This window comes from Molothrus ater, chromosome 4, assembly GCF_012460135.2.
Source record: "Molothrus ater isolate BHLD 08-10-18 breed brown headed cowbird chromosome 4, BPBGC_Mater_1.1, whole genome shotgun sequence".
NCBI classification, from domain to species: Eukaryota; Metazoa; Chordata; class Aves; order Passeriformes; family Icteridae; genus Molothrus; species Molothrus ater.
The window spans coordinates 72,265,368-72,279,473 of record NC_050481.2 but is presented as its reverse complement, the minus strand read 5'-3'; the positions used below and the strand labels follow the sequence as shown (position 1 = coordinate 72,279,473).

Sequence of the window (14,106 nt, the reverse complement as noted above, 5' to 3'; positions counted from 1 at the left end):
TTCCACTGGAAAAAACAAGAGGGTACCTTTAAAGACAACCTGATGAACTCACCATGTAAAAAGGAGAAAGTGCTGAGGAGATAAAGGAAATTTTCCTGCTCCAATCCAATTAATAGTGCCAATAATAAAAACTCCAAGCCCTACAAACCCACCCGGGGCTCCAAACTTTCCTCAAATGAAACAACTCCCACATCAAGGGGAACCCTCCCATCCAACAAATACAAGGAGCTGCTTTAACAAAATAATTAGGGGAGGGGGGAGAGGAAAAAAAAAAAACCCATAAAATGGGAGCTCCACTTTCTGCCACGGGCTGTGCTGTGCAGGAAAAGGCTTGAAGGGAACTGTCTGGGATAATGACAGCTCCTGTCCCGGATCCTGTGGCAGCTGCGGTGACCTCCAGGCCCCTGTGAGTGACGGGCTGACCCCCAGCACTCCGGGGTGCTCCGTAAATGACAGGGCCAGGGGAAAAAAGAAAGGGAGGAGAAAAGGGAACTCGCTGCCGGCTTTGTAGCCAAGCTTCCTAATAAAACCTAATTCAAGCTGTCAGGGTGAAATGAAGAAAGTGTCAACAGGGGTTTGCAGAGAAATATTCCAAATGTTTGGCTCTGAGAGCTGGAGCTGGGGCTCCCCTCCCCCTCGCTGCTCCGAAAGGGCTGGAAAATCCAATGTGGAAAGGAATTTTAATAATGGGTGCAGAGAGAGCCCCAGGAGGGACCCACGGGGACACCTCTGCTCCCTGCCCTGCCAGGGCCAATCACCCCGGCCATGGGGAGCAGCACCCACAGGGAATGGGCTCTGGGAAGGGAGAGGGGCCATGGTGACCCTGGGTTAGGGGCCCTGGGAGCCACCAGGAGGAGGAGAAGCTGCCACCACTGCAAGGATGGGGTGGAACATGGGGGAGAAGCTCCTGAGCTCCCGAAGCAACCTGCAGGGAAAGGGGCTCTCCAAATTGGCATTCCTGGCTCCAAGGAGAGCTGGAAAATCCTGGAGAGCCTGGGGCAGGCACTGGAACAGCCACTGTGTTCCCAGAACTGTCCCAGCTCCACAGCAGCCATGGGGCACAGGGGATGGGGTTGGGATGGAAGGGACCTTAAATCCCATTTGGATCCAACTCCAGGGACACTTCCCACTGTCCCAGGTGGATCCAACCTGGCCTTGGGCACTGCCAGGGATCCAGGGGCAGCCCCAGCAAATCTGGGAATTCCAGCCCAGGCAGGAATTCCTTGCCAAGATCCCAGCCCCATCTCCCCTTTCCCAGTGGGAGCCATTCCCTGGCTCCTGTCCCTGCAGGCCTTGTCCCCAGCCCCTCTCCAGCTCTCCTGGAGCCCCTGCAGGCCCTGCCAGGGGCTCTGAGCTCTGCCTGGAGCCTTCCCTTCTCCAGGGGAGCATTCCCAGCTCTGCCAGCCTGGCTCCAGAGCAGAGGGGCTCCAGCCCTGCAGCAGCTCCGGGGCCTCCTCTGGGCTCTCTCCAGCAGCTCCAGGGTCAGGTCATGGCCAGGATATGAAGCTCCCAAGGAGGTGGAACTGCCCCCACCCCAATCCAGCCTCGTGTTGGCCCAGGGAAGGGAAGGAGGATGAATCCCTTCAGCCAAGCTCTTGTCCTGCGTTTCTAAGCCTCTCCCAAGCTGTGAATGCTGCTGATGCAAAGGCAAAGCCCCAGCTCTCAGTTCCTGGCAGACCCTGCTGGTTTTCAGTCTCACACACGTACACATGGGTGAAACGAGCATCAAAGCACCCTGGGATGGAGCAGGGAGGGTAAACACATGGAATATTTTTCAGGTTAAAAAAAAAAAAAAAAAAATCACATTATTTGTATATAAACTCCTCGAAGAAACAAGAACAACAAAAGCACGAAACCAGCAGCTGAAACTTGTTCCTGACCAAAAATCCAACCCTCAGAGTCTTCCTGACAACACTTCCATGGAACCACGGGATTCCCATTCCCTGGGGAGCAGTGAGGGGAGGCCTGGGGGGATCAGAGATGTTCCAGCAGGCCCTGGTGACGAGTGGCCACCACAGCCTCTCTCCAGACACCCACGTTCATTTATTTATCAAAAGAATGATGCAGAAACATCTCAAAGGAAACAGCCCCAACTGGGATTGTCCTGGGAGTGTGGAATTCCCTGGAAGTGTCCAAGGCCAGGCTGGAGGAGGCTTGGAGCACTGTGGAAGGTGTCCCTGTGACGGGTTTGGAGACGATGCCCAAAGTTCCTCCCAACCCAAACCATCCTGGGATCTGCCCCTGCAGGGGCAGACGTGGCCAGCCAAAATCCCACTGCTCCAGAGCCACTTCCAGCCTGGACAGGCCCCATGTTTTACTTCAGCTGAGCTCTCTGAGGGCACGTTTCCCACCTGAGGTGCAGGTCCTCGGAGAACTTGAGGCAGGCGTAGATGAACTCCTTGATCTGGCTGTAAACCTTGGGCACGAACTCCGAGAAGGGGAACTTCTTTGGGAAGGGTTGCTGGAAAACAGGGGCAGAACAGCTCCAGAGGGAGGGCAGGGACAGCAGGGAGGGCTCTGCCAGGCAGGTAAAGCAATTCTGGGATTTATCCCGGATTTTATCAACACTACAGCCAAGGGGGAGAGCTGATAACCACAAATGGAGCAGGGGGGCTTTGGGGCCATTCCCTCTCCCAACTCCCTTCCCCTCCCTCCTTGGGGACACCTGGAATTCCTCCTCCACCATGCACGAGGTGTTTTCCTGCTCACCTCCCCCAGGTGCTGCCCAACGACCCCAAAAACCAGGAGCAAACAGATTTTCCAACACCAGATTTTCCCAGTTTTCACCCCCAGCGCTCCGAGCTGGGAGGTGCAGGGAGCAGCTGAACCCCAGGACTGAATTTTGGGGCAGGACACAGAAATCTGAACCCCTGACTGGGATCACCAGGGTTGAATTTACTGCCTGACAGGTGTGGATTTAGGATTTAGGGGACATCTAGATACACTCTGGTTTTCCAAGCACACGCTCGTGCAAAGGCCAAGAACCATCACATTTTTGGGCTCTTTTTCTCTAAATATGAGACAAAAACCAACAAAGGTCAATCCCTGGGTCCATAAAATGGGAATAAAATGCCAGCGGAAGTGTGTTTCTACCTGTGTGACAGAACACTCTGAGAGGAACACAAATCCCACTTCCCTCATCCACACCAGGAGAAATGCATCCCATGGGAGGAATATTTGTTCTTTCCCGTTATTTTCCTTTCTCTTTCATTGTTTATTTAGGTTGGGGGGGTGATTTGGGTTTCTTTTTTTATCCTGTCAATGCCCACAAAGGGTGTGAGGTTCTCCTGCCCCAGCAGCCAGGCCAGGCCATTCTCCCCATTCCAAGATTTACCTTTTCAAGTTCAGCATCCTGGAATGGGAACTGCCCAACGATTTTCCTATAAACTTCTTCATTTGACACCGGGATGGGGCTGTAGTTATCCGAGTCAAGGATATTTCTGGGAAGAGAAGAAAAGAAGAGTCAAGGAGACAAATGTGAGGGGGAGGTTTTCCTGCTGGGCCAGGAGATTCCCAGAGGCTGGTGCCAGGCTAAGGTGGGATCCCAAATTCCTGCAGCAGCAGCCAGGGATATCCCAAAGCAGCCACAGCTCGGTGATGGAGCAAGGGCACAGAACCACGGAATGGTTTGGGTGGGAAAGGACCTTAAATCCCACCCAGTGCCACCCCCTCCATGGCAGGGACACCTCCCACTGTCCCAGGTGGATCCCAGCCTGGCCTTGGGCACTGCCAGGGATCCAGGGGCAGCCCCAGCAAATCTGGGAATTCCAGCCCAGGCAGGAATTCCTTGCCAAGATCCCAGCCCAATCTCCCCTTTCCCAGTGGGAGCCATTCCCTGGCTCCTGTCCCTGCAGGCCTTGTCCCCAGCCCCTCTCCAGCTCTCCTGGAGCCCCTCCAGGGGCTCTGAGGATTCCCTGGAATTTTCCCTTCTCCAGGGGAGCATTCCCGGCTCTCCCAGCCTGGCTCCAGCCCTGGAACAGCTCTGGGGTCTCCTCTGGATTTATTCCAGCAGCTCCATGGCAGGGGTGGCCCTGGATGGGCTTTAAGGTCCCTTCCCACCCAACTCATTCCATGATTCTACCATTAACCCCTCAAAAACTCCCACAGAGAGGCCAGAACCCCTCAGTGAGGGAGGTTCCTTTGTGTCAGTGCCAGGAGGTTCTTTTGCAGCCTCTCACCTGAAGACCCCAGCCCATTTCTTCAGCAGGGTCTCGCTGTACTGGTCCTGGATCTCCAGCAGCATGTCAAAGAGCTGGTTCACGGGGAAGCCATAGCCCTGCAGAGCAGCAGGAAGGGAATGAAACCCCCAGCAGGCAGCTGGGCATCGCTGTCTGTATTTAACAGGGGCAAATCCTCCTCAGGCACCACCCCTGGTGCAGCTGGGGATCATTGTCTGTATCTAACAGGGGCAAATCCTCCTCTGGTGCAGCTGGGGCTCCTTTTCTGTATTTAACAGGGGCAAATCCTCCTCTGGTGCAGCTGGGGCTCCTTTTCTGTATTTAACAGGAGCAAATCCTCCTCCAGCACCACCCCTGGGCATCATTGTCTGTATTTAACAGGGGTAAATCCTGCTCTTGTGCAGCTGGGGCTCCTTTTCTGTATTTAACAGGGGCAAATCCTCTTCCAGTACCATCCATGGTGCAGCTGAGGATCACTGCCTGTATTTAACAGGGGTAAATCCTGTTCTAGCACCACCCCTGGTGCAGCTGGGGATCATTGTCTGTATTTAACAGGGGTAAATCCTCCTCCAGCACCATCCCTGGTGCAGCTGGGGATCACTGTCTGTATTTAACAGGGGTAAATCCTGTTCTAGCACCATCCCTGGTGCAGCTGGGGACCATTATCTGTATTTAACAGGGGTAAATCCTCCTCTAGCACCACCCCTGGTGCAGCTGGAGGGGCTCAGGGGGTGATTGACCAAGGGAGCAGCACCCAGAGCTGTCCCAGGCTGAGGTGGCCAAGCTCGGTCCTTGCACAGACAAAACCAGGCTGTCCCTCAGGTCATCCAGAAATGCCAAATAAATTCTGGCATTTTTTTGGCCCAGAAATGCCAAGAAAGGAGCTTGGCCAGCCCAGCCCAGGCACCAAAGCCCTGCTGGAGCTCTGGGAGCCCCGGGAGAGCCCCACGTACCTGCAGCGTGTCAGCAAAGAGCACAATGAGGTTCTTCAGGTCCAACACCAGGCTGGGGTCAGAGCAGTAGGACTGGAGAGGAAAACACGGCTGTGACTGCGTGGCACAGCCCAAACCCTGCCCTGAGCCCCTCTGTGCCACCAGGGCTCTGGTCAACACTGCCCAGGAGCAGCGAGGGATGCACGGGGCAGGGCTGATAAGGGTGATAATGCTGATAAGGGTGATAAGGCTCTGCTCCCCGGGCTGGAGAAGGCTCTGGGCTGCCCCAGAGATACCTGAGGTGTGTCTAAAACTGCCCAGGAGCTGCTGGGCAGCGAGAGGAGATGGCTCCCGTGGTGTTGTCACCGTGGGACAGGGTGACATTTAATATTTACCTCTCATTTCATTTGCCTCTCATTTAATATTTACCGTGTTGTGTCTGACGGTAATGAAGCATCTCAGCCAGGCTGAGGGAAAAACACGCTGGATTCCAGCTCCAGCACGGGGATTTATCCTGCTCCAAACCCCCCAGACACGGCTCAGTGTCCCCAGAGCAGCCCCAGTCCCCCCCTGGGCTTCCCAAGAGCAGCCAAAAATGCGCTGAAAAATGTGGAGTTTGAGACAGAGGCTGCCCAAATATAGAATCAGTGATCCCAGGCTGGAAAGGGAGTGGGATTTAAAGCTCGCTGGAAACTCCAGGAGGAACAGCTCCATTAATCAGAGGGAAGGACTGGGAGACACACGTTTTCCATCTCCCTGTCCAAAAAGGAGAGTCAGGAAGAAAGATAATGCCCTGAAGCATCACCAGTGATTAAAGATGTCCCCGTCTGCGGCGAGGAGGAAAATCCAGGGATAAATTTGTCTGCCTTGGAAGGATCCAAATGGCCTCAGCAAGGTGAGACCCTCCCTCAGATCCCAGTTTTTGGGATGCAGGGCACTGGTTGAACTGGGAGTGCTCAGGGCAAATAAATGGTGGTGGCCACAGGGGTTGGGAAAGCAGGGAATGTTTTGTGATTGCTGAAAAAGCCTCCCCTGGCAGCCACTCCGTGCGTTCCCTTTGGCACCACTTGAAACAACCTGAGCGGTAACAAAGCTGGGAACACCAAAAAAACCCCGTGGCCGGGCCTGCCTCAGCCTCCTGCTGCCAGCTCCGAGAAAATCCCACTTGAAACAAAAACAAACACAGGTTTGCAGCTGGGGGGGTTGGTGTTTATCCCCCCTGGCAGCACAGGAGCTGGGGGGGAAGGAGGAGTTGATTTTTCCCCAAAAACTGGGGCTAAAGCATCTTTTTGGCACATATGTTCAGAGAATCCCAGAGTGGTTTCGATTGGAGGGGACCTTAGAGATCACTTTGATCCCTTAAATTTCACAGCTGTAAATGTGCTGGATGGGGATGGAGAACACCAGGAATCTTCTGGGGTCCCTCATCCCACAGAGATCCAGGTTCATCAGGGAGATCCGTGTCCTTCTCCTCACATATTTTCACCCAAGGTGCTCCTGCCTCTCTCCTGGGGTTCTGTCTCTCTGGATTTGGTTTTTCAGCCCATTTTCAGCCCATTTCTCAGCACTTTCACAGCCACAAAATTTAAGGGATCAAGATGATCTCTAAGGTCCCCTCCAACCCAAACCACTCTGGGATTGTCTGATCATGTGCCAAAAAGATGCCTTTCCCCCTCAGTTTCTTGGGAAAAATCAACTTTCCCTTTTCATTCCCCTGGATGGGGATGAGGAACACCAGGAACTTTCTGGGGTCCCTCATCCCAGAGAGATCCAGGTTCATCAGGGAGATCCGTGTCCTTCTCTTCCCATATTTTCACCCTTGATCTCTCCTGGGGTTCTGTCTCTCTGGATTTGGTTTCTCAGCCTATTTCCAGCCCATTTCTCAGCTCATTCACAACCGCCAAATTTACAGGATCAAGATGATCTCCACGGTCCCTTCCAACCCAAACCACTCTGGGATTGTCTGATCCTGAGTGCCAAAAAGATGCTTTAGGCCCCAGTTTTTTTGGGAAAAATCAACTTTCAAGTCCCTGGATGGGGATGGAGAACACCAGGAACCCTCTGGGGTCCCTCATCACTGAGAGATCCAGGTTCATCAGAGAGATCTGTGTCCTGCTCTTCCCATATTTTCACCATTGATCTCTCCTGGGGTTCTGTCTCTCTGGATTTGGTATTTTCAGCCTATTTCCAGCCATTTTTTCAGCCCATTTCTCAGCACATTTACAGCTGTGAAATTTAAGGGATCAAAGTGATCTCTAAGGTCCCCTCCAATCGAAACCACTCTGGGATTCTCTGAACATATGTGCCAAAAAAGATGCTTTAGCCCCAGTTTTTGGGGAAAAATCAACTTTCCAGTCACCTGGATGGGGATGGAGAACAGCAGGAATCTTCTGGGGTCCCTCATCCCACAGAGATCCAGGTTCATCAGGGAGATCCGTGTCCTTCTCCTCGCATATTTTCACCCAAGGTGCTCCTGCCTCTCTCCTGGGGTTCTGTCTCTCTGGATTTGGGTTTTCAGCCCATTTTCAGCCCATTTCTCAGCACTTTCACAGCCACAAAATTTAAGGGATCAAGATGATCTCTAAGGTCCCCTCCAACCCAAACCACTCTGGGATTGTCTGATCATGTGCCAAAAAGATGCCTTTCCCCCTCAGTTTCTTGGGAAAAATCAACTTTCCCTTTTCATTCCCCTGGATGGGGATGAGGAACACCAGGAACTTTCTGGGGTCCCTCATCCCAGAGAGATCCAGGTTCATCAGGGAGATCCGTGTCCTTCTCTTCCCATATTTTCACCCTTGATCTCTCCTGGGGTTCTGTCTCTCTGGATTTGGTTTCTCAGCCCATTTCTCAGCCTATTTCCAGCCCATTTTCCAGCCCATTTCTCAGCTCATTCACAACCGCCAAATTTACAGGATCAAGATGATCTCCACGGTCCCTTCCAACCCAAACCACTCTGGGATTGTCTGATCCTGCGTGCCAAAAAGATGCTTTAGGCCCCAGTTTTTTTGGGAAAAATCAACTTTCAAGTCCCTGGATGGGGATGGAGAACACCAGGAACCCTCTGGGGTCCCTCATCACTGAGAGATCCAGGTTCATCAGAGAGATCTGTGTCCTGCTCTTCCCATATTTTCACCCTTGATCTCTCCTGGGGTTCTGTCTCTCTGGATTTGGTATTTCCAGCCTATTTCCAGCCATTTTTTCAGCCCATTTCTCAGCACATTTACAGCTGTGAAATTTAAGGGATCAAAGTGATCTCTAAGGTCCCCTCCAATCGAAACCACTCTGGGATTCTCTGAACATATGTGCCAAAAAAGATGCTTTAGCCCCAGTTTTTGGGGAAAAATCAACTTTCCAGTCACCTGGATGGGGATGGAGAACACCAGGAACCTTCTGGGGTCCCTCATCCAAGAGAGATCCAGGTTCATCAGAGAGATCCGTGTCCTTCTCTTCCCATATTTTCACCCAAGGTGCTCCTGCCTCTCTCCTGGGGTTCTGTCTCTCTGGATTTGGGTTTTCAGCCCATTTCTCAGCCCATTTCCAGCCCATTTTTAGCCCATTTCCAGCCCATTTTTCAGCCATGAAATTTAAGGGCTCAAGATGATTTCTAAGGTCCCCTCCAACCCAACCCAAACCATCCTGAGATTCTCCAATCCTGTATCAAACAAGGCCATGATTCAGTGTGCCAAAAAGATGCTTTAACACCAGATTTTGGGAAAAATCAACTTTCCAGTCACCTGGATGGGGATGGAGAACACCAGGAACCTTCTGGGGTCCCTCATGCCAGAGAGATCCAGGTGCAGGAAGAGCCATGGAATGGTGTGGGGTGGAAAGGACCTTCAATCCCATCCGGTTCCACCTCCTTCCATTGCACCAGGATGCTCCAAAACTGCTGTTTGTGTCCTTCTCTTCCCAGATTTCCACCCAAGGTGCTCCTGGCTCTCTCTGGGGTTCTCTCCCTCTGGATTTAGTTTCTCAGCCCATTTTCAGCCTATTTTCAGCCAATTTTTAGCTCGTTTCTCAGCCTATTTTTAGCCCATTTCCAGCTCATTTTCCAGCCCAATTTTAGCCCATTTCTAACCCATTTTTCAGCCATGAAATTTAAGGGATCAAGATGATCTCCAAGGTCCCCTCCAGCCCAAAACACCCTGAGATTCTCTGATTCTGAATCAGACAAGGTCATGCTTTTCCAAAAAGATGCTTTCCTCCCCCCCAAGTTTTTTGGGACAAATCAATCCCTCTGCTGGTGCTCCTCAAAAATTCTGGATTAAATAATGATGAAAACACAAACCCACTGTTTTACTCTTCAAAATACCGACTTTGGTGGGGAAATGCAGTCAACCAAGAGGCTAAAAAACCCAGAGAAAGAGAATTATCTGCGTGTCTGTGTCGTTGCTTTAAACACTCATTGGAAAAGAGGGAAAACAAAGAATCCTGAGGCGGGGGGGGGGAAAGGCAGAGTTGCAGCATGTCAAGGACAGTCAAGCAACAGCTGAGCTCTGCTGGGCTTTTACTCACGGAGTGGGTCCTGAGGGCCGCGATGGTTTTGGACAGGGCCATCTCCCACAGCTCATCAATGTAGGCCCGGTTGACCAGGCCCTGCGTGGTGTGCAGGATGTGATCCTCCACCACAAAAAACCTGAAACGCAGAAAACGCCACCGAAACCTCACATCTGAGGGGCCCGAGGACATCCCCGAGCCCCTTCGGGTGAGGGGGGAGCACCCATGGGTCCGGGTTTGGGGGGATTGGGCAAACCCAGGCTGCTCCAAGTGCTTTGTTCCCTCATTTTTGATTCCACTGGGCTGGGGGAGGGAGGTGAAACCCTCCCTGTGCCGCTCTGTGTGTGTACACAAAGGCAGAATTCCCCCTCCACGGGTTCCCCACCTCGTTATTCCCACAAGAACCACGGATTAAACTCTGCTGCAGCCAGCAGCAATCCCATCACAACTGGGGAAAACACTTTATCTTGCTTTATCTGCAGGGAAAACTGCTTTATCTGCAGGGAAATCTTCTTTATCTGCAGGAAAGAGTGCTTTAAGTACAGGGAAAAATGTTGGAACTGTGGGGAAAACTGCTTTATCTGCAGGGAAAAATGCTTTAAGTATAGGGAAAACTATCTTCAATGCTTTAAGTATAGGGAAAACTTTGTCTTCCCTCTTTATCTTCAGGGAAAAATACCTTATCTGCAGGGAAAAATACTTTATCTGCAGGGAAAAACACTTTATCTGCAGGGAAAAATGCTTTATCTGCAGGGAAAAACACTTTATCTGCAGGAAAAAATTATTTAAGTACAGGGAAAAATGTTGGAACTGTAGGGAAAAACGCTTTAAGTATAGGGAAAACTTTATCTTCAATTCTTTAAGTATAGGGAAAAAATGCTTTAAGTATAGGGAAAACTTTGTCTTCCCTCTTTATCTTCAGGGAAAAACACTTTATCTGCAGGGAAAATACTTTATCTGCAGGAAAATGCTTTATCTGCAGGAAAAAAATTATTTAAGTACAGGGAAAATGTTGGAACTGTAGGGAAAAATGCTTTATCAGCAGGGAAAAATGCTTTAAGTGCAGGAAAAATGTTTTAAGTACAGGGAAAAAATGTTGGAACTGTAGGGAAAAATGATTTATCTGCAGGGGAAAACTGCTTTATTTGCAGGGAAAAATGTTTTAAGTACAAGGAAAAATGTTGGAACTGCAGGGAAAAATGTTGGAACTGCAGGGAAAATCCTCTCTCCCACCCAGCCCCACCACGTGCTCCCAAATTTCCAGACAATCAATTTGCTCCAATCTCCAGCTGGAGATCAACTCTGCTGCTCCAAAAAAAAACCCCAAAAAAAGTGTTTTCCAGGGAAAATGAAGGTGAGAGTGTGGCCATTTTAAATGGTGACACGCGGATTTCCAGGTGGTTTTCTCCAAGGAAATCCAGGCCAGGAGCAGGGAGCTGCAGGAGGGGAGCAGCACACGTGGAGTTTGTGGTGGTTGTAATTAGGAATTGAAATGATTCTCATTATTAGCTGAAGAAAGAACAAATCCTGTCCAGTTTTTATGGACCAGCAGCCTTTGGAATTCTCCTCTCGGAGCTCAGTTTGGAAGATTTTTCTTCAAATCTGAGCGTGACAAAAAAGCAGCTCTGGGGAACAGAGAATCACCTCCTCCAGCAGGAAAGTAATTAGAGAATAATTGTTAAATATTCCAGAATCATTAAGGCAGAGGACCCATTCATGTCATTAGCGGGGCAAGAAGGTGAACATAATCCACAGCAAACATTTATCCTCAAATTCCCAGAAACTCCCAGAAACGCCAAGAAATTCCCAGAAATTCCCAGGAATTCATAAAAATTCCTAGAAATTCATAAAAAAATCCCCCAAAATTCATAGAAAATCCCTGAAATTCCCAGAAATTCATAAAAATTCCTAGAAATTCATTAAAAATCCCCCAAAATTCATAGAAAGTCCCTGAAATTCACAGAAATTCATAAAAAATCCTAGAAATTAATATAAAATCCTCCAAAATTCATAGAAAATCCGTGAAATTCCCAGAAATTCACAGACTGCTATAAGAGCTGGCAGGTCCCTCCCCGCTCCCCCCAGTGACACAGCAAAGCGGATAAAATTCACTTTACGGCACTTAAAAAGCACAAACCACCTCTTTTTTCGTCCTGTTTTGGCTTTGAGGACCACCAAAAATACCAACATTCCCTCCTCTCCTGGTTTTTTTGGGCTCCTCAGCAGCCCAGGCCACCCGTTTTTAGCAGGGCTGTGTATAAAAGGAACACCTACCCTACAATTTGATTGAAATACTTCCTGTAGCCATCTAAAGTTTCGTGCTGCAACAAAGAGAGAGGGAGCAGAGGTTAAAACCCAGGTGGCCGAGGGCAAGGAGGGATTTTAGGGATGAGCCAGGGGCAGCAGGAGCCCAGGATGAGGTTCCAGGCCAGACTGACCATGTTGGAGGGAGGCTGCAGCACCAGCCGCGCTTGTTTTCTCCTCTGCTTCCTGTAGTAGCTCTCAAAGGTCTCCCGGGCTCCCTGGAAAACAGGAAAGGGTCATTGCAGCCCTCAGGATGTGCAGGAAGAGGTCACTTGGAATGTAAACCATGGAACTGCTGAGGTTGGAAAAGCCCTCTGAGATCTGTGAGTCCAACCATGCCCAGCAGCACCAGGGCCACCTCTGCCCCATGTCCCCAAGAGCCACATCCACAGGGCCCAAAATCCCTCAGGGATGGGCACTCCAAACCTCCCTGGGCACTTCCAATCCCTGACCCCCTTTCCATGGGGAAATTCCTCCCAGTGCCCACCCTGAGCTCCCCTGAGGCCGTTCCCTCTGCTCCTGTCCCTGTTCCCTGGGATAAGATCCCAAATCCCCCCGGCTGTGCCCTCCTGGCAGGAGCTGTGCAGAGCCACAAGGGCCCCCTGAGCCTCCTTTGCTCCAGGCTGAGCCCCTGCCCGGCTCCCTCAGGGACTCTGCAGCCCCTGCCCGGCTCCCTCAGGGACTCTGCAGCCCCTGCCCGGCTCCCTCAGGGACTCTGCAGCCCCTGCCCAGCTCCCTCAGGGACTCTGCAGCCCCTGCCCAGCTCCCTCAGGGACTCTGCAGCCCCTGCCCAGCTCCCTCAGGGACTCTGCAGCCCCTGCCCGGCTCCCTCAGGGACTCTGCAGCCCCTGCCCAGCTCCCTCAGGGACTCTGCAGCCCTTTCCCAGCTCCTCAGGGATTCTCCAGCCCTTTCCCAGCTCCCTCAGGGACTCTCCAGCCCTTTCCCAGCTCCCTCAGGGATTCTCCAGCCCTTTCCCAGCTCCCTCAGGGATTCTCCAGCCCTTTCCCAGCTCTGTTCCTGCCCTGGCCACGCTCCAGCCCCTCTGGGGCTCTCCCCAGCCCTGGAGGTGCCCTGGCGGTGCCAGCACAGGGACACTGTGGCACTGCCCTGGCCCTGCTGCCACCCCAGAGATGGGACATTCAATGTCCAACCTTGTGTCCAGCCAGCACAAATGTGGAACTTTCCCCCAAAATTCCATTCAAGTATCAGAGCACAAAGAGTTGATCTGAACACACCGAGTCCAACCCCAACTGCTCAGGTACAGGAACGTTCCATGCCCCATTCCTGGGATACACAGGGATGTGCCCAGCTGCTTTCTGGACCACAATTTGGACAAATATTGGATTTATTGCTCCATGGAACAACCAGTGGTGGTGTCAGCAAAGAGAATGAGGGGCCAAAAGACACCAAAGACACAAACAGGGGGAAGTAAAGGCCAGCTTGGACAGGGCCCGGAGCACCCTGGGACAGCTGAAGATTCCCTACACATGGATGGGCTCAAAAGGTCCCTCCAACCAAGCCCTCCTGGGAATCTGTGAATTCCAGAATGCGTTTGGGGTGCAGCATTCCAGAATGTGTTTTGTGTACAGAATTCCAGAATGTGTTTGGAGTACAGAATTCCAGAGTGTGTTTGGGGTACAGAATTCCAAAACATGTTTGGAGTGCAGAATTCCAGAATATGTTTGGAGTGCAGAGTTCCAGAATGGGTTTGGAGTGCAGAATTCCAGAATGTATTTTGTGTACAGAATTCCAGAATGTGTTTTGTGTACAGAATTCCAGAATGTGTTTGGAGTGCAGAATTCCAGAATGTGTTTTGTCTACAGAATTCCAGAATGTGTTTTGTGTACAGAATTCCAGAGTGTGTTTGGGGTGCAGAATTCCAGAATGGACTTTGTGTACAGAATTCCAGAATGTATTTTGTCTACAGAATTCCAGAATGTGTTTTGTGTACAGATTTCCAGAATGTGTTTGGAGTGCAGAATTCCAGAATGTGTTTTGTGTACAGATTTCCAGAATGTGTTTGGAGTACAGAATTCCAGAGTGTGTTTGGAATGCAGAATTCCAGAATGTGTTTGGAGTGCAGAATTCCAGAATGTGTTTGGAGTACAGAATTCCAGAATGTGTTTGGGGCGCAGAATTCCAGAATGTGTTTGGAGTGCAGAATTCCAGAATGTATTTTGTCTACAGAATTCCA

The 14,106-nt window shown here is 51.0% G+C and overlaps 1 protein-coding gene across 4 annotated transcripts in view; it reads right to left on the bottom strand.

Moving 5' to 3' along the window:
• The window catches only part of EXOC6B (exocyst complex component 6B), a 310,416-nt gene that overhangs the window by 109,769 nt on the left and 186,541 nt on the right, over positions 1-14,106 (bottom strand). For all 4 annotated transcript variants that reach the window (XM_036382126.1, XM_036382128.1, XM_036382125.1 and 1 more), the window contains exons 9-15: positions 12,046-12,129; positions 11,882-11,928; positions 9,626-9,746; positions 5,132-5,203; positions 4,179-4,276; positions 3,335-3,440; positions 2,352-2,461 (exon numbers count right to left, since the gene is read on the bottom strand). In XM_036382126.1, coding sequence (XP_036238019.1) covers positions 2,352-2,461; positions 3,335-3,440; positions 4,179-4,276; positions 5,132-5,203; positions 9,626-9,746; positions 11,882-11,928; positions 12,046-12,129 — 638 coding nt within the window. The remainder of the gene's footprint in view (positions 1-2,351; positions 2,462-3,334; positions 3,441-4,178; positions 4,277-5,131; positions 5,204-9,625; positions 9,747-11,881; positions 11,929-12,045; positions 12,130-14,106) is intronic.